This window comes from Falco biarmicus, chromosome 1 (genome assembly GCF_023638135.1).
Source record: "Falco biarmicus isolate bFalBia1 chromosome 1, bFalBia1.pri, whole genome shotgun sequence".
NCBI lineage: Eukaryota > Metazoa > Chordata > Aves > Falconiformes > Falconidae > Falco > Falco biarmicus.
The window spans coordinates 40,286,726-40,309,331 of NC_079288.1; the positions used below are offsets into that span (position 1 = coordinate 40,286,726).

General features: G+C 41.8%; 1 protein-coding gene across 15 annotated transcripts in view; it reads right to left on the reverse strand.

Annotated features, from left to right (window-relative positions):
• Nucleotides 1-1,842: 1,842 nt before the first annotated feature.
• Nucleotides 1,843-22,606, reverse strand: part of ARVCF (ARVCF delta catenin family member) — a 290,550-nt gene continuing 269,786 nt past the window's right edge. For 12 of the 15 annotated variants that reach the window (XM_056338360.1, XM_056338421.1, XM_056338418.1 and 9 more), the window contains 9 exons: nt 21,973-22,100; nt 20,872-21,022; nt 19,308-19,500; nt 18,044-18,155; nt 17,354-17,444; nt 16,059-16,112; nt 10,661-10,752; nt 8,530-8,643; nt 1,843-7,154 (listed from right to left, as the gene is read on the reverse strand). In XM_056338360.1, coding sequence (XP_056194335.1) covers nt 8,542-8,643; nt 10,661-10,752; nt 16,059-16,112; nt 17,354-17,444; nt 18,044-18,155; nt 19,308-19,500; nt 20,872-21,022; nt 21,973-22,100 — 923 coding nt within the window. In that variant the 3' untranslated portion in view covers nt 1,843-7,154; nt 8,530-8,541. The remainder of the gene's footprint in view (nt 7,155-8,529; nt 8,644-10,660; nt 10,753-16,058; nt 16,113-17,353; nt 17,445-18,043; nt 18,156-19,307; nt 19,501-20,871; nt 21,023-21,972; nt 22,101-22,606) is intronic. The other 3 variants (XM_056338388.1, XM_056338428.1, XM_056338436.1) reach the window with 1 other exon arrangement.

Sequence of the window (22,606 nt, forward strand, 5' to 3'; positions counted from 1 at the left end):
CCTTATAGCAGAAATTATCAGAGCAAACAGTAATCGTCACAAGTTTGTACAGGAACTAGTGCTTCTTCCTACTGGTATGAGGAAGTGAAAAACATCCCACTGAGGAATTTTGAGCAATGAGTCAAAGGACAGATGCAGTGAAGAACACATACAGAAACCCTAGAAAAGCAGCAAGAGGGAGATCACTGAGACTGCTCTGCCACCAAAGGTGATACCACCAGGACAGCGATGCATGCTTATTTGGTTGAATAGTCAATCAATTAGGAATCAGTTATCTTATGAATAAAAGCTCTGTTTGCTGTGCATGCACATTAAAAATAGTAAAGGAGTTTTAGTCTTCACTTCTGTCTCTGCAGCTAGTTAATGGTCCCATTATAAAACAACTTCCCATTGTAAAAAATCCCCTGTTGGCTCATAACTGAATGAAATTCAGCCATTGCTGTGCTTCAGTTGCACAGAGACCTCAGTAAGACATTGGGGAAGAGACCTATGAGGACAGAATATTCCCCCAAGACACCGCGGAAACCTGAAACAGATGAGGGCTATGGTATTTCTTGCCCGTTGTTACCAGGTTAACCTTTCACCTGCAGGACTCAATGCTTCCATTTGACCAACTTGTGATAAGCTGGAAGTGAAATCATTTTGACAGCTATGAAAGGTCAGTTGTAGAAACAATGCATTTGGTTTAGCTCAGTACTTTACCTATAGCATCTGCTATTAATTGCCATATTAGTGCATCCACCCATGAAGAAAAAAATCAGATTCCTCATTGCAATGGAACACCGGTGATAGCTAGGAGCAAGATGCTAAGGCCAAGAGCCCACATCTTACCACAGCACTTGTGAAACTAGATCCTACAGCTGCAAGAAAAGAATCTGGACGTGATTTTACAAAACTCCTGGGGATGTATTCAGGACATCTGAAATAAAGAGGGAAAGCAAGCTGAAGATGACCTTCCAAGTGCTATTTGCAAGCATTCGCAAGTAAGTGGAACCTTATAGTACTGTGAATGGTACAATCAGGAATTCACATATGGCAAACTGTCACTGGCAATGATTCATCAACCTTTCACTCACAGAAAACCTGACCTCCACTCTATGTGTAAGACCTTGCAGAACACTTAAGTCAAGATGTACTGGGTTTTGTCATGCTTCATGAAGGCACAGTGGTAAGTATGTGTTTAGGTGTATCAGTCTCCCTGCTGGTCTTATCAACACAGGCAGGGGCAGTCCTCAAGAGAGTTAAGATCTGTCAGTTACTTGAAAAACACGGTTGACAGTATCGCGATTTTTCTCCCTCACACAGCAATGAATGTAAATTGTTTGGCACATCCCCAAACCTCAGACATTGCTGCAATAAACTTACAGATTTTCTGTTATTCTTACACACTTACATTTATGACACTTGCACATATCTCAGAAACGTGAAGTCTTTGTAAAGTTACATGGATTTTATGACTAAATTGGAAAAGGTTAGTAACTTCCCAAATGGAAAAGCCATCGGCAAGTTACGCTTGTGGTCCCAAACGTGCAGGCCTTTGAACAGTGATGCAGATGTTTTTCCCACAGAAATATACTTGTATATTAAAAAGGGAAAAAAACCCCATGACATACAGTCCAGGGTCACGCTACAACTCCAGCATATGGCAACGAATAAAAATTTTTCAGCTATACTAGCTTAAAGGATATCGGAATTGCCCTTATTGCCACTGACCTTTTACTAACACCGAGTGCTGATCTGAGCTAGGGTTCAATAATCCCCTGCCACAGAAAATGGCTGTTGCAAAGCCAAAGAATATTTGTGACACCTGATGTAACGAAAAGATAACCAATGGCACATGTGTTCTTTCCAGGCATGGTTTATTGAAAACACACCAAATTGTTATCCTACATACCTGGTTTCTAACAAGCATTCTACTTGTCTGCATTATGGAAAGATCCTATAATAATAATACATTCTGTCATGGTAACATTTGTTCTATGAAAAGCATAATCCACCTTTTTTTTTCCTCTCCATACTTGTAAAATCAAACCATTCTAAGTGTTTCAGTTTATAGTACAGTGTAAATACAATGCAAAATCCCACCAGTCTAAACTACAGAGAGAATGTTGAGCAGTATTACAGAAAACACATTGTTGATTTTTTTATTCTCCTACCATGAAAATTTTAAGGCACATGATAGTTACAAACACATTAGCTACTAATTACCAGTAAGCTTCTTAGTCTAGTTATTTTGTTTTTCTGAACAGTAAGAACCGGATTGGCAGGCCTTGTAGTATCTGCGCTATCTTCCTCCTCACCTTGGACTTCAGAACATCCTACCCTGATGTAAAACTTAAGACAGAAAAAAAAAGGATCTTAATGCCTTACCCTTAAATGCACTAGATTAGTTATTGTACCAATAAATCAGAGAACTTCTCTGTCAAAGATAAGGAAACACCAGATTTTAAGGGCATTAAATAAATAAAAAAAAAAGGTTTTGCAAGAAACTGCCTATATAAACACCTTCAAAAACTGTGAGAGCACAACTCCACCCCAACAGCACAAAAATGCTCGCTGAAGTTGTTGGCACACTGTAGTTTTCACTGAGTGGGCAGTCGAACAACAGAAGAGGCTACAACCACTCTAATGTGCCCATTTGGCTTCTGAAGCTTTGCTTACTTAAAGGGTTTAACATGTGCGCCTCTCTCACAGGTAGCTGAGCCTATACGCTCAACTTTAAGGCAAGTAGCAGAAGGTAACTCACCACCTTCAATCTCACGGGACTGCTCTAGGAGTGAAAACTGCTTTGCCTAGCATAAACCTTGCATGCTAGAAAGCATTACTGAAAACTGCTCCTTGGAGCTGGCAAGAACGTACTCATCTGCTGTGCCAAACACACCACCTCTTGCTTTCTTGATGTGTCACTTACAGAAAGTCAGTTCCTAGTCCCCAGCTCGGTGCCTTTTGTGATGCCTTGGCAACAGGGACAAGATTTAGTTTCCTGATCCAGACACACGCAGCATTGGCATGTCTGAGTGTGCAGGAGTGGAACCAGGATAGGCAGGTGTTTTGCCCAGAAGTCGCTGAAGATCAGGACTTACGGCTGCCCAAGCTGTCCTCTGGGGAGCATTTCAAGCTGGCAACACACCTTGAGTTGTCAAGTTGCACTAATGGCTAAATTGCTACTTAACGCCAAGACAGAAACAAAATGTCCTAAAGCCTTGCCTTTCCACGCTCCTCTTCCGATTCCGCACAGGCCGACCAACGTGGGAAGCTGTAACCACAAGCACAATCGCTCACACGCTCAACAACCAAACCTGATGCTTCTCCAGGGGAGTCCTGACACACAAATGGTTGTGTTTTTTTTAAACCTCCCCAGCTTAGTGAAAATGCCTGGGAGATGTGCAAGCCACATCCCTGGGAAGAAAGTTCTGCAGTAATTACATGCCATCAGAAGTCTCCCTCTCCCCTATGGCATCTCAGCCCTCACCGGTCCATCAATTTTCCTCCCCCTTCTTTAGCAGGAGTCTTGCAACACCATAATTTCTTTCCACAACCATCCCTCCCACTAGAACTTCTGCAGATAGAAATCTCCTCTACCCCAGCCCTTTGCAGGCCAATTGCCTCCAGTTTTCACAATGGAGCCAACATGAAAAGAGAAGGTCACATACCTGAGCCTTAAAAAGCACTGCCTGCCTTTTAGCAGGAGACTCTAGACCCTACTGCAGCTTAGTCACACACACTGCCACTTCCCCTTCTTTACATACAGTCCCTGCTGCCAAAGTACAACTATTACGGGTTCATCCACCCACATCCCAGAACAGCTCAAACAGCCATTCACACTTGCACCAACAAGGGGAGAGGGAAGGGCAGGTGTGGGCACACATCCCAGCAGTGAGCTTGTGGCCAGAGAGAAAAACGACATGAAATCACCAGACCTGGTTCACAGTATCTTGCTTTGGACTTCAGCTGGTGGGATGATTACACAAAGCAATAGACTCTCATGCAAGTCACCCCCAATCCATTTTCCTTCCCCAGTATCCAAACAGCAGTTTGTTGAGAAGAAAAAAACCACAGTAATGTAAATGATGGGTTATTGCTACATACTTGGGAATCAGTCATTATCGTAAGGCGTGGGAAGGGCAGGGGTAAGATGTGTGATTCCAGGGGAAGTCTTGGCCCATGGACTTGGTATTTGACTTCTTGATATACCATCTTTTCTGCAGTCAGCTCACAACTACTCTGGCTGCCAGGAACACTTACTTCGAGGAAAACACAGAACAGTTTGCTACAATGACCCTGGGCAGCCAATGCCATCTAACCTGACAGGGAGGTTTGCTTATCACAAGATGCAGTGTAAATACGAAAAGGACTTTTGGGGGAAAGTGGGATAGGGTCTGAATTTGCTTCTCAAATACTCCTCAGTGTTTTTAGCCCACTAATGACAGAGACCAAAGCAGATTCCCATCCAGATTTTGTGTGTCTCTGTAGTGTCCCACTGAGAGCCACAGGATATCTGGGATAGGAGTTCATGGACATAATTGGCCCCAGTCACTTTGCTTCCCCCTTCCTGAAGATTTCTCTGTTGACCTCTTGCTGGCTTTGAAATATCTGTACAATAACTAAATCACAAAGTCTTAGCAGAGACTCCTTTCAACAGTCAGGTCTTTATTTTAAGTGAACTTTTGCTCAGACTCCTTTGGTAAATATATGGTTTGAAGTAGATCAGGGACAGACTGACAGCACGGCCCTTCTCTTACACTGTTCTAATCAGCTACAAAGCAGGTTCCATTGCTAATTACTGAACGTTTTTAAAAAAATCCTTTCATATACAAAAAGAATACACCAAGTACATAACCAAAAGTGATATAAAACTCTTCTGTGTAGCTTGGTTAAAAGGGTCTCCACGTATTGGCAGAACAAGTATGAAAAGAGCACCATTGATATAATATACAGTCAGACTATGTATCTGGTTTCATTGCCACACTTAATGTCTACACATAGAGACACACTGCCCCGACACAGATAATCATGGATGTATCTCTTTGCTTCCCTTGATCTGCTGAGCATCTTTGGCCCAATAGGAATCTCATGCAGGTGAAAAAACAAATCTTTGCTATCTTAATTTGCTCCAAGCAACTTCACCTTCCCCAGGATCCAGAAGCAACCACTGCAACATACGTGGAAGATGAGGCTCAAAAAGGGAGGGTGTGAAGGAGCACATGTATCATCCAAATCACTGACAGCTTCTGGCATCAAGTCTTTTTCCCTGAATCAACAAATGCTTCCCTCTCCTGCAAACTACTTTACATGGTTTTGTTAACCTATCCTCTGCACAACAATATATATATATAGATATATAGATTTTTTTAATTTATTTATATATATGTATTCATGTCAAATTTTTAATATACTCAAGAAGATACAAAGCTCTTGGTACTTCCTTTTTTTTTAAACTTTTTAAATTTTTTTTACAAAAATTTTCGATGTTTACTATCACAGTAATATTTTGGGGGAGGTGAGGTTGTTGGATATTTCCCCTTTTTAATTACAAAGGAAATGGCAGGCACTGAAAACCGCAAATGATGCTTGCTGGATTAAAAAAATGTGCTTTCCAGTCACACCGTTTTTAGGAGCTTGTTTAAAACTAAATGTGGCAAAGAACAGTGGCAACCAAATAAAATCAGCAAAAGTCCTCTGATGCTACTGGTGAGACATTTGCTTCCTATTCTCATCTGCTGCCCTCCCTTGACCAATGCCTGGAGAAAATCAGTGATCTGAAGTTGTTTAGTTCACAGCATTACCAGATACCGGATATGTAGAGTATGTTCTCGTGAGGTGAAAATTCCCGCTTACACAAAGCAGGCCCTGGCATCTTAGAGGAGAGCTGTTGCACACAGGTGATTTTCACACCAAATGAAATATGTAATCTCAAAACAAAACCAAAGGAGCACAGAAATCATGACAATGACTTAAAAAATGCCAAACCAATTCCTTTGTGGCATTTTTCATGGGGATCTACAGCCCAAAGCAAACACGGATCCAACAGTGATGAATTTACCATCAAATGTAAGTGACAGACCCATCTAAAATTTATAGCATGTTCAAAGTAAGACATCCCACAGAAAAGCTCCTATTTACTTCCAATGTGAGAACAGCTATGGCAAAAGAAATTGTTAATCATCATCAATACAACACTGGTACATTTAAAATGTAAAAAGCTCCTTATTGCAATCTTTGAATAGAATAAGAAAATAAAAAGCCAGCCAACTCCATTTCTCAGCATAGATTTCTGAACCAGGGACACTGAAACCTTCAATAAACTGCTTTTCAATATGTGGAAATAAAAACAGAGCCATTACAGAATTCAAAAGGCAGAAGTATTGTACACCAGATTATAATGATAATATAGCACTGTGATTTATATAGCTTACTCTAAAAGCAGATTATACAGCTTGCATCAATTTTGTCATCGACTCTCCAGTTCATTCAACCAGCATTTAATAGTTTTTGTTCTGCATTTTCTCTCTTCATTGAAATCCAAGAAACCCACTCAACATTCCTGCACTTTCTGTGGAAGTAATAAAGAAAACCTAAACATTTTTCAAAAAGCCTTTAAAAATGTTAAGATTCACAGTTCAAAAGAAATCCCCCAAAACAAAAAACAAAACAATGAGCCCCAAACCAGAAAAGTGCTATTATCTTCATGGCTACACCTACAATATTATTTCAAATACTCTGCAGTTTCTCTTTCACTTGTGAAGCTGTCATCTTTGCTGCCACATGACCTTCACTTCACTTATCATACTTGGCACCATCCACATCTAAGAGTCGCATAAGAACGCAGCTAGCTAGATGGAAGCTTGGATTCTCTTTTCTCGCTTGCTTGCTTTCTTCTTGCAGGAGTGGGAGGGAGGGGGAGGCGGTGGCTATTTCTGGTGGGAACATAACTGAGTTAAATAGCAAATCGTCCTGCTGTAAGGCATGGTGCTCCGGGGTTGGCAATGGCAGTCAGCTGTGTTTTCTCCCCACATCCTCCTAGAATCTGCAGCCTGGTCAGTGATGCAGCGCCCTCCAAATCTGAATGGCAGTGGTGACTGATGAGATCCTGTGTGTCGATTCAATGTTTGCTTCTCCCCCTCAATTAAAAAAAATGTGGTTGGACTCTAGCCCTGCAAAATAAAGTCAAAACCAATTAATACCAGCAAGTAACACGACCCAGCAGCAGGAGAGTGACAGAAAATGCCAACCTGTCCTCTGTATATGGGTTCCTTGAAGTGTAGGACTGGGAGAAAATGAGCAGAGTTCATTTTTTGAAGCCTGTACCCCACCTGTAAGCCCTCACTGCTCAGAGGAGGAGTGCAGGAGTTAAGTGTACAGCCACTGCACACATACATTTATCTCTGGCCCTTCAGCTGAGCCCACAAGGCTGACCACGCAGTGCTGACCAGCTGTGGGAAGCCAAGGGTGCTAGGGTCTGCTCCACTGGCAATGCTGACAGACTGCTCTGGGCAAGCGTTTCCAACCCGGGAACAGAAACAATATGTAAACACTTAGTACGTATACTAGACTCTTAAAAGAAGGAGGAGAAAGAAAAAAATCCAACATTACCCAAAAACATACAAAAGTTTTCTCTCTCACTAATTCAAGTGATTCCAGCATAGAATTATGGGGGCGGATGATGCTCCAATGTTTTGGAATTTAGGCCTTTAAAGGCCTATTGTCCACTGGGATGGGAAAGCTTCCCAGTCGCTAAGATTTTCCTTTAGTCATAGCCAGGGGCACAGAACCTGCCATTCCAAACGTAGCATCACATCTGATGGGAGTGCCAGAAGGTATAACCAGGGTAGAGGGCTGTCTAGCAAGACAGCAGGAGACAGATTAGCAGTGGCAGGAGTGAAGAAAGGCCAGTGACATTACTGAGGAACTTGGCAAGAGGCAAAGGCAGAGAACTAGAAAGGAACAAAAAGGCACCTTTGTTTAGCAACAGGAAAAAAAAAAGAAAAGGAATTGAGAAGTGGGAGCTGTGCGTCAACGTTTATTGTATAACTAAAATTGTCTCTCCTTGCAAAGTAACTTGTGTACAACCAGCAGCTTTCCTGCAGATGGGCAGGGCCGTGTAATTCATGGGAACCTCGGGGGACATCCATAAATAGTCAAGGGTATGCTTTCCTTAAGTCTCAGGCTAATCCTTATAATGAGCATAGAGGGGAAAAAAATAGTTGGAAGCAAGAACACGCTATTCAAATTCATTCCCATGGCCTAACAGCAGAAATCTTTCTCATTTCAGCTGACAACCAATCATTCACGATATTAATTTTCAGCCTGGTTATCTGACAGGCTATTTTTTTTAATCAAACGGTGGTGTTTGATTGCATTTCATTAAAGATAACACTGAATAATATAAACATCACCCTTTTTTCAAATGCATTTTCATTTGTCTGAAAGGACCCTGTTAGCAGTTAGCCTCGAAGAGATTCCACAGTGATACAGATCATGCACAAGACAAGTTAATCACTAGCACCAATTACCATTAAAAGGACCTACCATGCATGCAAATTAGACCCAGGAGTCAACAGGCTGGGGTTTAATGTCACGGGCATCCACCAGATTCACCGAAGCCCTGTTACTCCTGTTAATGTTTTTCCTATTTGTGTCATTCTGCAGCAGAGGGTGAGGAGTTAAAGGCAAAACAGAGCGGATTAATCAAACAAAACCACCAAACAAGTCAGCTTAAAGGAGCACAAGGGAAAATTAGTGGTAGAGAAAGAAACAAGATCAGCAAAGGCACAATACTGACAAAAGCATCTGCAACAGCCAAAAGGCCACACTTCCCTGCCATCATTATTCACAATTCTTGGCCTCTCTTGAGCCTCAGAGCCATGGTTATCAAAGAGGTCACAAGTCAGAAGACCCCACAGATATATTTCTGTTTCACAGCACACGGAGAAGGATGAGTAGCAGCTACTCAGCCCTGCCCTGCTAAGGGGAGGCAGAGCATACCTTTGACGTGTACAGCAGGCTGGATTCAGGTTACCCTCTGTCTTTAAAACCAAGAGGCAGCAGACTATGGGAGAACTCATGGTCAAGGTGGAATGTTTTTCCTCTTTACTCATTAAAGCAAAGCAGCTACTCACTGAATTCTGGGTTGTGCTTCACTTTAGGCATACACTGGAGTTTGGGCTGCTTGATGCAATTTTGAGAGTTGTATTAGACCACTTCAATGAATTCAGAGTGGCAAAAATAACAAGTATTTGTTAATTTTCCTGGCTTAGACTATTTTCCATAGAAAGACTTTTTCTGTCAAGCTCCTACTGAGCCACAGTCTTATGTCACTTAGTGCATCCATTCCCACTGCACCCTTGCGGAACAAATTAGAACTGTGATGAGAGAACTAGAAAGTTTATTTTGTTGACACTGGTTCCGGCAGGGCGATCTCCTGCCACACTAGAGCAGGGCGGCACACTGCATGACTTGAGTAATCAGCTCAGTTTTATCAGTTCCAAAACCAAATGAGGGAGCACAACCACCTCTACCAAAAATTCTAACTGGGCAGCCTCCAACGGGGTGCACCTATAGCCAGAGCCGGCAAATTGAAGAGAGTGGTCTGTGCGTAAAAAGATGCCCAGACGCACTGAAGCCATTCTGCAGGTACACCTTCACGGCAAGGCAGGGCATAGCAAAAAATGCATGACCAGTAAAGTTAATACAGGCAGACCAATGCAGCAGGACATCTTCCTAACGCATCATCTATAGAAATATTTTTCTACAAATCACATTTTTATTTCCCTTGTTCAATAACAGTGGGTTTTCTTTTCAATTGACTGAAGTTTAATTGTTTCCACTCAACATGAATCACCTGGATCTTCTGGTATTTTCAGCAACGCACTGAAGGTTATTAAGGACAGCCTTCTACAGACTGAATCCTCCTCCTCCTCCTAAAAATTACTTCCCCAGGGGAAACCAGAAGCTTGCTTTGAGGCCAGGGAGAACTGATGGCCACAGCATTATCAACTTTGTAAAAGGTCTACTGAAAAGGTACAGCAATGCAACAGAAATTACACAGAGCCTACTAAGTCACATTTGCACACAACGCACAATACAAAGAGCTTTGTGAAGATTTATTTTCTTTTTAAATTAAGAAGTTGTCTAAATTTGTTTCTAGAAGGCACACACATAACTATGCATGTCTTTCCCTCCCTGGCCCATGCCCATAGTCCACCATCAGGACTGTGAACGAGTGTTGCAGAAACGAACACTGTTCACCATACTGCTGCACAGAGCCACACAGCATCACACCTACTTCTCATGGTGAAAACAATAAAGCAGGGCGACAGTTTGAAGTGACTATTCTCAGAACAAAGTCTGAGCACAGGACTGGGCTAGGAAATGCTGCCTGGACAAGGGTGACAGAACAAACACTTTCTATTTTTACAACCTCATCCATTTACAAGAATATAGCAGTTGCCTGCATTTGCTCTTGCACTGGAAAGCAGCAATTTTTTTTGTTTCTAGTTAGCCAAGTGCTAAGCTACAAAACAGCGCCTTTATCTAAAAAATAGAAAAAGCCCTTTAGAGCCCCCTGGTGAATAACTACCCTACATTTTTTGCTGAGGACACCAGGCTTCCTTTCTTTCAAGGGCACTAACTAGCATTCAGTGGCTAAGAGGAAGCTCACTTTTAAAGGTTCTTTCTCCGAGGCATCCCCTGTGTTATCACTGGTTTTGTATTTGCGCTCCTTGTCCCGGTGATCAATGGTGGAGTACCCATCTGAGGAGAAATAACATGACAGTCAGGCACAAAGCACAAATAAGAGCAGAAACGGAGCTGATGCAAGCAGAATTCTTCAGCAAAGAAACGGGGAAATAAACCATCACGATCCAAAGATGCTGGCAGCCTGCTTTTCACATGTGCTCCAGCTCTGAAATTTCATTTTTACCAGCTTAAAACAAAATAGAAAACCCTTCTTTTTATATCACTGCCAGATGCTGGCACTCATTAGCAAGCAGCACTGTTTTCATCCCAGCCTGCTGCACTTTTTAGCGTGCCCAAGGAAAGCAGCAAGTTGTCATCTCATGCCCTGAGGCTAATGAGCTCCAAATTCAGCCCAAATCTTGTGTTCCTTGCTTAGCAGCCTGATTAATTGGCTGTGTTCATTCTCTGAATGCTCTGCAGCATGTTCCCACTCTTCCTGAGCCTGACTACTAGCTGGACATGACAACAATTTGGAAGAGTCCCCTTCAGAGCACTGAGAGAAAGGGCCTGTCAAGTTGGAAGAAATCTTGATGCAAACCCTGCTGTGCTTGGACTGTCTGTCATTACCAAGTAGCACCTGTTGTTGCTTTTTCTCCTGACAACTAAGAAACAATATGAAAGCATGGTGAACACATGGAAGAGAAGTGTGAGAAGGTTTTATAAAGAAATGGCACTAATTATTTCAGAACCTTTGCTTTGAATCATTGTCAGCCAATGCAAATCTTAATTTATCTTCCTGAAGCATCAAATTTCCCTCATTATCAGTGACAAATAGATCCTCTCCTGCTCTGCTTTGACAGCATTGTAATCTGGAGTAAATGACACTCAAATTTATAGCTCCTGTAGGCTTTTGTTTTCCCAAGCGTAACTGAGGGATCATTAATGTTTTCATGTCCTGACAAACTGGGTTCTTAGAATACCACAAGAAGGTTTTACATGAACTGTCAAAACGCTCCTCTTGGTTTATTACTTGCCTGCAACAGGTCATTAAGAAAAAGTAAGTAATGTTTTTTGCTGGGTTCCCATGGCATAAATAGGCACTGTTTGCCCACATGACAGAAGCACATACAACTAGACTGACTTGTACCAAACACAGCTGCAGAGCAGGGCCCTAAATGACGTTTACGCTGGCCACAGCCAGCAGTTTTAAAAGAGCTGTAGTTTTCCCATATATCTCAAGAATCCCAAGTGCACACAGACCTGCAATGAGCACCTGAACTAACACATATTTATGACATCATGGATAGTAGCGGATTATTTAACCATGCTGCCTAAACATAACTACAGAATTTTAAGAGTTATACATGTAGTACACAAATGTTAAAGCATGGAAATAACTGCTACACAGAGCTTTACTTACAGCTATTTGTTGACAATGAAGATGCCTAACACTCTTGGCTATTCCTTTTGAAGAAAAAAGAAAAAAAACCTAGAGCCTGCCAACTGTACCCAGCTACCTAGCCAGCATTTGTGGAGGAACACATGACCAATAACCCTCCTTCAAATGACAGGCATGAATACTGCCAGTAAGTCATACCCTAATCTAAAGATTCTTCATTTACTGAGGAGTAAGCAGCTCACACAGGTGTGTATTTAAATGATGAAAACATGCCAACTTCCCAAAAAATCAAATTCACAACAACTGAGTGGTAGCTTATTACAATCTAATATTATTTATACTCACAATGATGTAATGGATCAATTTGCATTTTTGCACTTTTAAATTAATTGCCAAGATACAAAGGAAACATTTAACCTAACCCCAGAAAGCAACAGCTACTAAGTGAAGTATTGCAGCTGTGATACTTCCCAGGGAGCAAGGTCGGACTGTAATAAAAAAAAAAAAATATTAAAAGCAAACCAGATCTTTAATACTACTAAAAAAACTAAAAAAACATGCTTACCCAGGACAGCAGCAACAGGTAGATCATGCTTTTAGTCAGTGACAATAATTTAACAACAAAGAACAGTCAAGAACTTTGTTCTTCGTATCTTAAGTTCCAACATATTTTACAATTCATACTGTCACCCACTGTTGCATGGTCTGCATGCTAACGGTGCCGCACACACCAGCTCTGCTAATGGATTACGTGTTTCTGAAAACCACAGACTATGCTATGACTCTATCAAGATAAGCAGCAGCAGATAGGAAGTTCATGATCTGACCTAAGAAAAAAACAAACCTTGAAGGATGCTGCGTCAGAGAAGTAATACCCCAGTGCTCCAAGGACCACAGCTTTCTGAAGAAAGCAGAAAATACTGCTTCTCCCATGTTTAAGATTCATTCTAAAAGGCGATCAGAATTAACTCTGTTTCTGTGGCCTAAAGGAGACCTACACAGATCTTACTGCTCCAAGGTGTAAGTGTGTTATTCTCAGTTAATACAATCCAATGTACAGGCAAAAGCTATATTGGTCAATAGAGGCATGTCCCATTCTTGGCTTGTTTATTCCTCTCTCAACTTTCTGCTTGTTGTCTTCTGTATTGCTTCACTGACCACCTCCCATTCACTCTGCAGAAACATTTTTACGTCATCACAAATTACAGGACCAAATGCCTGCCAAGTGTGAGCCCATCCGTGCCCTCACACACCTCTCAATTTACAAAGATCAAACGTCCAGACCCACCAAAAAAGGGGAGGAGGAGAAAGGAAAAGTTCTGCCTGAAGATGGTCATGTAGGACAGGGGCATCTGAACTGTGTGTCTCTGGTCTGAACAATTTTCAACCTCCAGGTGCTCTCATCTGACTGACTGTAGCTTAACTGAGGCACAGATACAGTTTTAGAGAACTCACAAGTCTGGCATACAGCCTTGAGATCACAGTTCCGCTGCTTCTACAGACAGCTCAGGGTCACAGCCACCCTCAGGCAGCACTGTGACAATAAGCATTGATGATCTTCAGAGTACTCGCTGCAGAGCCACTTGGTTGAAGCTGATAAAGTCTGACAGACCTGCACCATCTCTGCACGGGGCTGTCTAGCGCATCCCATGGTAACTCATAATACATGTTTTCTTCCACCTCCCAGGCCCTCCCATTGCTCCAGACAACAGGAATTTGACTGGTCTAGTACTGCCAGCTGATGGGGAACGTATCTTTCTGCCGCCCTAGCCACACTGATAGTGAATTACTTTCCTTTGTAGAGAAGGATGACCCCCACAGCATTAGCAAACGAGCCAATACCAATAAGCAATTTTCTTTTTGCAATCTTGAGAAAGAGCCCATGTGGGTAAACAGTAAAGGCCTAAGCACCAAGACGACTGAACCCTGACAAAAGAAGGCAACAGATAAGCAGCAGACAGGTGCTGATGTTCTGGAACAAGCAGTCTTGTACGCTGCAGAGGAGCAGGATAAATACTCTGGGCTGGAAGGACCTGGCTGAGTGGATGGGTACTTCTAACATGCGTGAGGCACAGAAATCCACTGAATTCTTCACTGGCACGCTCTAACATGTTTGAGGCAATTACAGTTCAGTACCAAAGCAGTGCAGCAGAAAGACAACTACACAACCCAGAAGTATCCGAATTAAAATGAAATGGACAACACAAAGCTGGAGACAGGTGAGAATTCCCTAAAAGACAGTGAACAAAGTAGAAAGATCTTCGGACAAGTGAAGTCAGAAAGAGAGGAAGGCAAGAGAAAAACACACAATTGAAACCAGGGCACAAGACTTTCTGCTATAAAAAGAAACAAAAATACAAGCTGGGATGCAGAACAACTTTCTCTGGTACTCTGTAGTGCACTTTATTTGCAAATGTAAGTGAGGCCAGTCTCTCCTGGAGGCTCAACGTAGCCTAGTGTGGACTATGTGGGGATAACAGAGCTGCTTACTGGAGGTACAAGCCCAAGAGGACTGCACATTGATATTCTGCTCTGTATATCTGCCAGTTCACTCCAGAGTTGAAAAAGAACAAAGCCTCCAGAATACAACAGTGCACAATGAAGTTAAAATCAGAAAATACAGTCTAACTCCTCATGTAAATATGCCCGTAAGACAAAAAACATATGGCATTTGGAAGAGTCTCAAGGCAAGAGATTAAATACTAAGTTGTTATTCCACTTACTTGGAATTAAGAATAGTAAACGGGATAAATTAATTTAGTCCCTTCTCAGCTGACCTCTGAAACAGCACAAAGTTAGAGTACTATTGGAGTTAAAAGGCACTCAAGAGCTGGGGTCAGGAAAACTTGACAGATTTTATCTAATAGTGATAAAAAGATGGGGGAACAGAACGGCCTAGAGAATCTGTCTGATATTGTACATTTACTGTTAATTTGCATTTCCTTTTGTACTCAGAGCCGTATCAGTAACTCCTGAAAGCATAAGGCAACGATTAATACTGAGACTATAAACAGTCAGCACTGCCCATACTGCAGAACCTGCTAGCACACAGCTATCCTGCCAGGCAATCTTCTCTGAAGTTATTTTCTTCCATTGTGAGAACAAATGTTTCAGTGTTCCCTTAGGCAAAATACATATGGACAGTTGATTCATGGCAGGTGGCATCTCATTTTTCTAGGAATACAAAAGGTAATATATACCTGTTATTTTAACTTCTGAACATGCTTGGCTTTCAGTTTGGCTCTAACTTGCCATTTTTTTCAGCTACGATCACAAATAGCAGTGTATCAAACTGTTTGATTTGGAGGTATTAAGATAAATATTTAAATAAAAATAACGTCAACTGGAAGAAGTAAAGCAAATTCCCAAGAGACACAGCACCTTTATCTACCTCAGTAAAGAAAAAAAAAACCCTGTACAAGCCTTAAACTACAGAGCTTATCAATCTCAAAGCCCTTCATTGACAGCAGGTGGCTGTTCTCAGTCTATAGGAAAAGCCAGGCTTGGCTATATGTAGGTAAATTAAAAGTGGAGCCAAGAATATTACACATATGAACTTATTTTTGGCATTACCCATAGAAAACACAGGCAGAATGGATTTAAACACAAGCATTACATTCAAGTAAATTCTCAACTCCTTTTTTTCTTTTTGAATCCCCAGACTTCCAGATCTGTAATAGGGAACGCAGCTGCCTCAAGGGCCAGAGACTAGAACGAAAGCTGGCTCAGTGTATCTCCAATATATGCTTAAAGGAGTGGGGAAATTGGTGCGTACACTCTACATGTGTTTAAAATAATAATAATAAAAAAAGACGGGGTGGGGGAGACGATGACCAATCTTTCGTTAAGGTAATGTTCTATTTTAAAATGTCAGCTTTACCCATCTGAAATAATATCTCCTAGAGAAATAGCTGAACTTTCCCGTGAGTGACAGCGTGCTCTATTGAAACAGACAGAGAGCTTGATCTATGACTGAATTTACCTGGGCCGAGTTCATCCATAGGTATCATATCACGACTCCCAGCCTTCTCGTTATCTATAAAATAGAAACATTGGAACAACTTGCATTACATTTGCTATTCTCAAATCCTGGCAGTTTTAAATTAGTCACAGGACCAGAGAGATCCATAAAGTACTGAATGCAGAGACTGTTAAAAAGAACCCCCCCAACTATTCAACTGTTATCCATTCAGAAAGGGAAGTTTGATTTAAGCTCTCTGAGAGCACACGTAATCCTTGTATTTTCCGCTCTGACACTGTAATATACAACTCCCTCTCTCCAACTGATAACAGAAACCACAGTTCTGCTTTGGACTACCTACCGCTATTAACAAGCTTCATTTCGGTCTCTCCAGAATAGAAAAGAAAGAAAATAAGGAAGGGTGCAGCTCCACATGGCACATATAATCCAATCTAGCAGCCTGCTGAGCCAACAGAAAGCTAACCCACAAAGAACACAAAAAGTTTATTGTCAGTTCAGCAAACTGACTCAAGTCATCCCCTGCCTGCATAATCTGCCAGATCCGATCAAAGACAGCAAAGGCAGAAACAAGCAGGGCAGTGCGGGGCTGTGATTTTTTGCACAAATCTGCAGTTAAACCAGGTGAAGTGCAACATGGCAAACCCTGCTGTAGGGGACTAAAGATTTCTGAAAAGGAGTTTCTACATCTAAGTGTTGGAAATTAGAGCCAGATTCAGAGACAAAGCAATCATAATGAAATTAAAGCTGGAGCTACACCAGTGTTGGTATGGCTGCATCACATGGTTGGTATGGCTGTCCCTCATGAAAATGCACAGACCAGTTTAGCTGAAGTTTGGATAAACCCACCTCCAGTGAAAAAAAAACCCTGCACAGTAAAGGAAGAAGCACGGCAAAACCAGGCATGTATATTTGGAAAGGAAAAGACTCCAGCACTGGATATGGGTAAGGCTAGGCCCGCTGCCTGGCCAAAGGTGAGATTTATTAATATATAATGTTGTCAAACAAGGATGTTCTCCCTCTTTTGAAATTCTAACTCACCTCTATCCCAGATTCTCCCAGGAAGATGTAAATGATTACGCTGCATGCAAGCTGACAAAACATCAGTACTGTACCTTTCACCAGGGAAAGTGTACTATCTGTATCCAGTTAACAGAACTGATCATTTTTGGACTATGCGTTGAAAATTACCACGCAAATAAATATTTTTACCCCCTCATGCCATAACACAGATATGTGAAATCCAGAAAACAAGCAAGCAAAGCACAACAGAAAAAGTGATAAAGAGCAGAACTGACCTTGACTTTTATCCACCAGAGGCAAAGTACTGTCATCATAGCCAGACCTGCCAGCAGTACCTTTGGAACCCTTTGGAGTTGCAGAAACAGACTAGGAGACAAAAATCACAAACACAAAATTTCTACTCAGGGAAACTGAACAAGAAAAATAAACAAACCAACAGTACAGAGAGCAATTAAGGAATGCTGCTAAGCCTCCGTTCTGTTGATAATATGACACTGGAGTATTTTTTTTAGTTTCATATGGATTTGTTGGTGGAATTTTTTTCCTGTTATCTAAATGGCAGCACTGTTGGTCTGTACAAGGAGTACAACCTTTATAAAAGGAAAGATGAGAAGGCTGCATGTCAAGAACAGGTGGCTGCCCTACGCTGCTAGATGGAATGTTTCAAATGAGAAACAACTAAGAAAAGACATACTAATCCTTCCTCCAGTAAAGCACGGGCATTTGGCTTATACACGGTGGCATACTTGCAAAGCCTAAAGAGCTACATTTCACAGACCACCGAGAGACATACCCAGCAAGTATATATGCATGATGCTGTGACCGAATAGAACGCAATACATAGTTCTATCACCTAGAAGAACAGAACCAAAGCCCACCATCGATCACACTGTAATATCAGGCTAAGTTAGGACACTTTCCACTCAGGCATTTCCACAACTAAATCTAAGACCCAGCATCTTTACCTGGAAGTGTGTTTTGTTCCACCCATCCTTCTGCAGGGCATTTCGTAGCTCTTTATAGCTCCAGATCATCTGAAGAATGTGAGATGCTGCTTTTGTTTCTCTGGGAGACTGGCTGATTTGCAAGATAAAATTAGACCTTGAGTATCAAGCAACATAAGATTATTCATACGTTGACCTCTTTACACCAAACAATATCTAGGAGATAGCTAGTATTCCATACAGCTATTCTTTGAACCTATAAGCAGGCTACAGGATATAAGTGAAATCATTCAGTGACCTCTTCATACCTATAGGTAAATCCAGAGGTTGTAAACTGTGCAGACTTCTGGGTTTTTACATGTATTACTGGGCAAGCACTGAGACCAGGGTGACTCTTTTGTCTTGTAGCTGCCACTAACAAAAAACCAGATAGAATCCATCCTGCCTGGATTTATTTAGAGAAAAACAACAACAAAAACCCAAGTCCTAATCCACTTTTCAAACCTTCAACCCATTTTAATCTGTTCCTCACAATTCAATGAAGCTGCTTACAAATACCTGAGAATACCTTACAAAGCAATTTGGGTCAGCAAAAAATATGCTCCTTTTAAACAGAAAATAAAATTTTATCCATTCCTTACTAAGTCAATACACAAGCACCCTTTATAAAAGAATACAGGGCTGGATTCTTAGTTGACTTTCAGATTTTGTAACAATGCAACCCAACAAAGCCTTCAGTTGCTCTCCCAAAAGTCTGCTGAAAGCACACTTTTTTTGGCTGAACTATACAAGCCAAAGTTTTGTCTAAAGTGGTCAAAGCACAGTTTTCAATGGAACTGCAGAGTGAAAATTTGTCACTTCAAATTACCACCACCAGTCCTTTGGCCAGAACGATTACTGCACATCATTAACCATTTTACTTAAAAGAAACAGATTTCAACAATGGCATTCCAGGAACAGAACACTGCCACAGGAAGAAGGCCTCCCACGCTAAAAGTAAAGATCACTGTTTTACTGCAAATGTCTGCTAAATGCATACATGGTGCTAAGATGTATCTGACAGAGAGCATGTCTTAACATGACTGAAGCCACTACAATTACAATTAACAATAAATCTATTAAAGGTGCTGACTGGTTTTAGCACATATATATTTATTGCTCTGAAATTAAGGGTTCTGGAATGTTAGGATGCTTGAATACTTCCACAAAGCAAAAGGTGCTGTTCCTAGTGATATTTTCATGTTTGCAGTGAGTTCTTATGCATTTGCTTTCAACTGTCACTTACCTTGACTTGCTGATAGCTACCAGCTTCTGAATGCCCTGTGTCTGGATCAGAGACCTTGCATTTTCTGAGCTGTCAGTAATGATTTCATGGATGGTGTTCAACACTGCAACCACTGTATCCTCTTCCAGGTTCTTTGCAGATCTCTGCTGCCTGCTGGGCAAATTTCTTACCAGCTCACCCATGGCATAACTACCTAGATAAGGGGAACATACACCATTAGTCAGCCCTAATAATAATTTCAGATCCCCATCCTGAATGGTAAGACTCAAGGGTGTCTGCCATGTCAAAAAAATTCATAATGCACGTGTTTTGAACCTCAAGACTGTAACTTAACAGTTATTTATCATTCTTTATTTCACAGTGATGGAGAGCTGATACCCAAGACAAAGTCCTTCATCATAAATGCTAAAGGTACTGAGGGGGGAGGAAAAAAAAGCAATCTTTTTTGAGAATTTTACAGCCAGCATCTATCATCCTTTGCAATGCCTGAGGCAAAAAGCATCCAGTAGCTGCTGCTAATACCACATATTCATGCTAATACACGCACATGGCTTACTCAACCTAGCCTTGTAATAGGCCTTCTGGGGCAAGGTGTGCAGCCATGCATTTATTAACCTTCCCCCAGCAAAGGTAAGAGTATTTTCTCCTGGGTGCAGTTAGCTTTCTCAGAGTATGGTGCTGCAGAAAAAGCAAGGAGCCCAGAGTTTATCACTCCCAGGTGCCCATCTGTACCATTTGCCTAGCTACACCTCTGAAATATTAAAAAGAACCTGATGTATTAAGGCAGAATCCCACCTTGCTATTTGTTAGTACCAACGCTGATGATGGCCCTAAACGCATGACCAGTATTTCCTGGCTTGACAAGGTTATATAGTTTAAAAAAATACAGCATTAAATACAGAGGCATCCAGAGGAAAACTCAACTCAGCTGAATCTTTCAAGATTCCTGCTTATGGGCAGGTGAATGCTTATTTACCTCCTGGCTTGGAAGCTATTGAAGACTGCTGAAGAACTAACCTGAAGAAAGAGTTGTTTGGTGTTCAGCTTCTACAAGTACCTACCACACAGAAGGATGAGAAGGGAAGGAGGGAGTGAAAAAAAAGGGACAATTTGAGAGCCCACTGCGTTTTTGCGCTTCCCCAGGTTAGCTCCACATGCCAAGGGCAAGACTCCCACCCTAATCTAAATAGCACACCTAAGGAGCAACGTCTCTGTAACCGCCATGTGCAACTAGTAGCACAAGTGCCATGTCAGCCAGAGCTAAGGGACAGACAAGAAATCTCTTAACCCACCCAGTCCTCTGTGCACATACATACACTCTCCTCTCCTGCAAAAATTTACATCTGTTTTTACTCCCGAGTTAGATATTTTCCTCAAACAGCAGCTTGTTTGAACGGGCTGGAAATACATTCTGAGATAGCCCTCCACTTGGCGGCTAGAGTCATCTTACATAGCGCAGTCGGAAACTGCATACAAAATGGATCCTCAGCACAAGTGACAGAACATGTGAGGTTTCTCAAGGGTATCCAAGATCCCAGCCTGGTTAGGAAAGTTCAGAAGATACCTATAAGATCTTTATTGCGACGATCCATGGAGAGGTTTCTCAGGGCAATTGACACAGCCCTCACAACCTTGTCAGAGTCGGACTGGAGCAGCTCCACAAGCACTGGTAAGCCTCTCTCCTTCCGCACTGTTGCACGGATGTACGTGGACCACTGATCAGAACACACAAGGGAAAAGAAACACCACAAAGTACTGTGAGTTCATATACCTGCCCTTTCCTTGCCCCTGGCATTTCTTTCAGTGCTGTAATTCATTATTTTTCCCTGCAAAGACTACTTAGGTTGTGTGTGCTGATGCATCTATAACTTAACCCATCATTCAGGTTCATCAAGCACCAAGGAAGAAAGGATGTAGAAGTTCGTCCTACAGCTTAGCAAGCTGCTGTGGAAAGAAGACAGAAATAGAAGAAAGGAGCATCATCCGCCAGCATCTGTTCTGTACACACCTCAGTGTGAAAATGCATCCCTCTGGATTAGGAAAAAAGAGGTCATTTGGAGGGAACAGTAAAGCATCCAAAGCATCTGTTATCTTTCCCCACCTCCAATTTCATACTTTTACTCTGTTTCATGATTGATTTTAAAATAAACTGTATTCAAGACAGCTGTGAAACACCACCCTGCTGACCCTCAGGCTGCTGATCAGTCCCTTTGCCACGTGGTTCTAGAAGTGATCAGGCATACCTTTGAGAGAAATGCCTGATTAGTGCTGCGGATGCTTCAGAGAGGATATCAGCAGACACTTTGGAGTGCGGTTTCCTGAGCAATCTGACAATCCAATGAATTAAGTATTCAGGACACTTAATCATCTAACAGCAGGCTTTTCTGAATGGGCCAAGCAATGGTTAAGTGGTTTAAGTAGTACAACGTGCTCATAGTTAAATTGTCATGAGCTCAGTGACACTTCTACTACATAAACATCAGTCCAGAAGATGCAAAAGATCTTAAGTGGGCAAATAAAATGGAAATAATTTTTTTAGAGTTCCCAACTCCTTTCTTCTTGAAGGAGATGTAAATGCACAAAGTAACAGCGCACTTACAATGGGACATAGCTGGGTTCTTTACTTACACAAAGGAAATGAGACTGAAGAGAAGATTGCACTCACCGTCCAGTTGCCAGCACTGAGATTCTGCAAAGCCCCTGCTGCAGCTTCCAGAGTGTTGAAGTTCTGACTTTCAGTGAGGATGGAGAGGTACAGTCGGACCACATCTGGCTGGTACAGCAATTCGAAGCCTGCAGGTGGGGGAAGAGGAGAACAGAACAGAGAGAGGCAGAGAAGGCAATGGATTAATAAACACATAACATGGCTGTTCTCTTACGCGATTTAGTGAAGACAAGAGAATGCTAAACCACAGAAAGAAGGACTTCTGCCAGGACATTCTGTCCACAGTTGTTGAAAATGGTGCACATGGGAACTCATGCACAGGACATTCACCTGCGCTGAAGGTCCCTTTGCTTGTCTTCAGGTTGACAATTCTTTCTGAAATCTGTGCTATGCTATATACTGCCTAGCAGGCGGAGCATATGCATGAAACAACAAGGTAACAAGAGACAATTTTTGTCTGCAATGATTCTTACTTTACATCTCTAGACTGGGTTGCAAATTCACCTTGCACTCCTGTTTTCATATGAGTCTATCTCCATACGTTTAGACACACAAACAACGGGGCCAAAGAGAGCACACCAAAGACACAACCATGTTCAGCCACCCCCTTCTCACACCTAGGTGACAAAAAAAA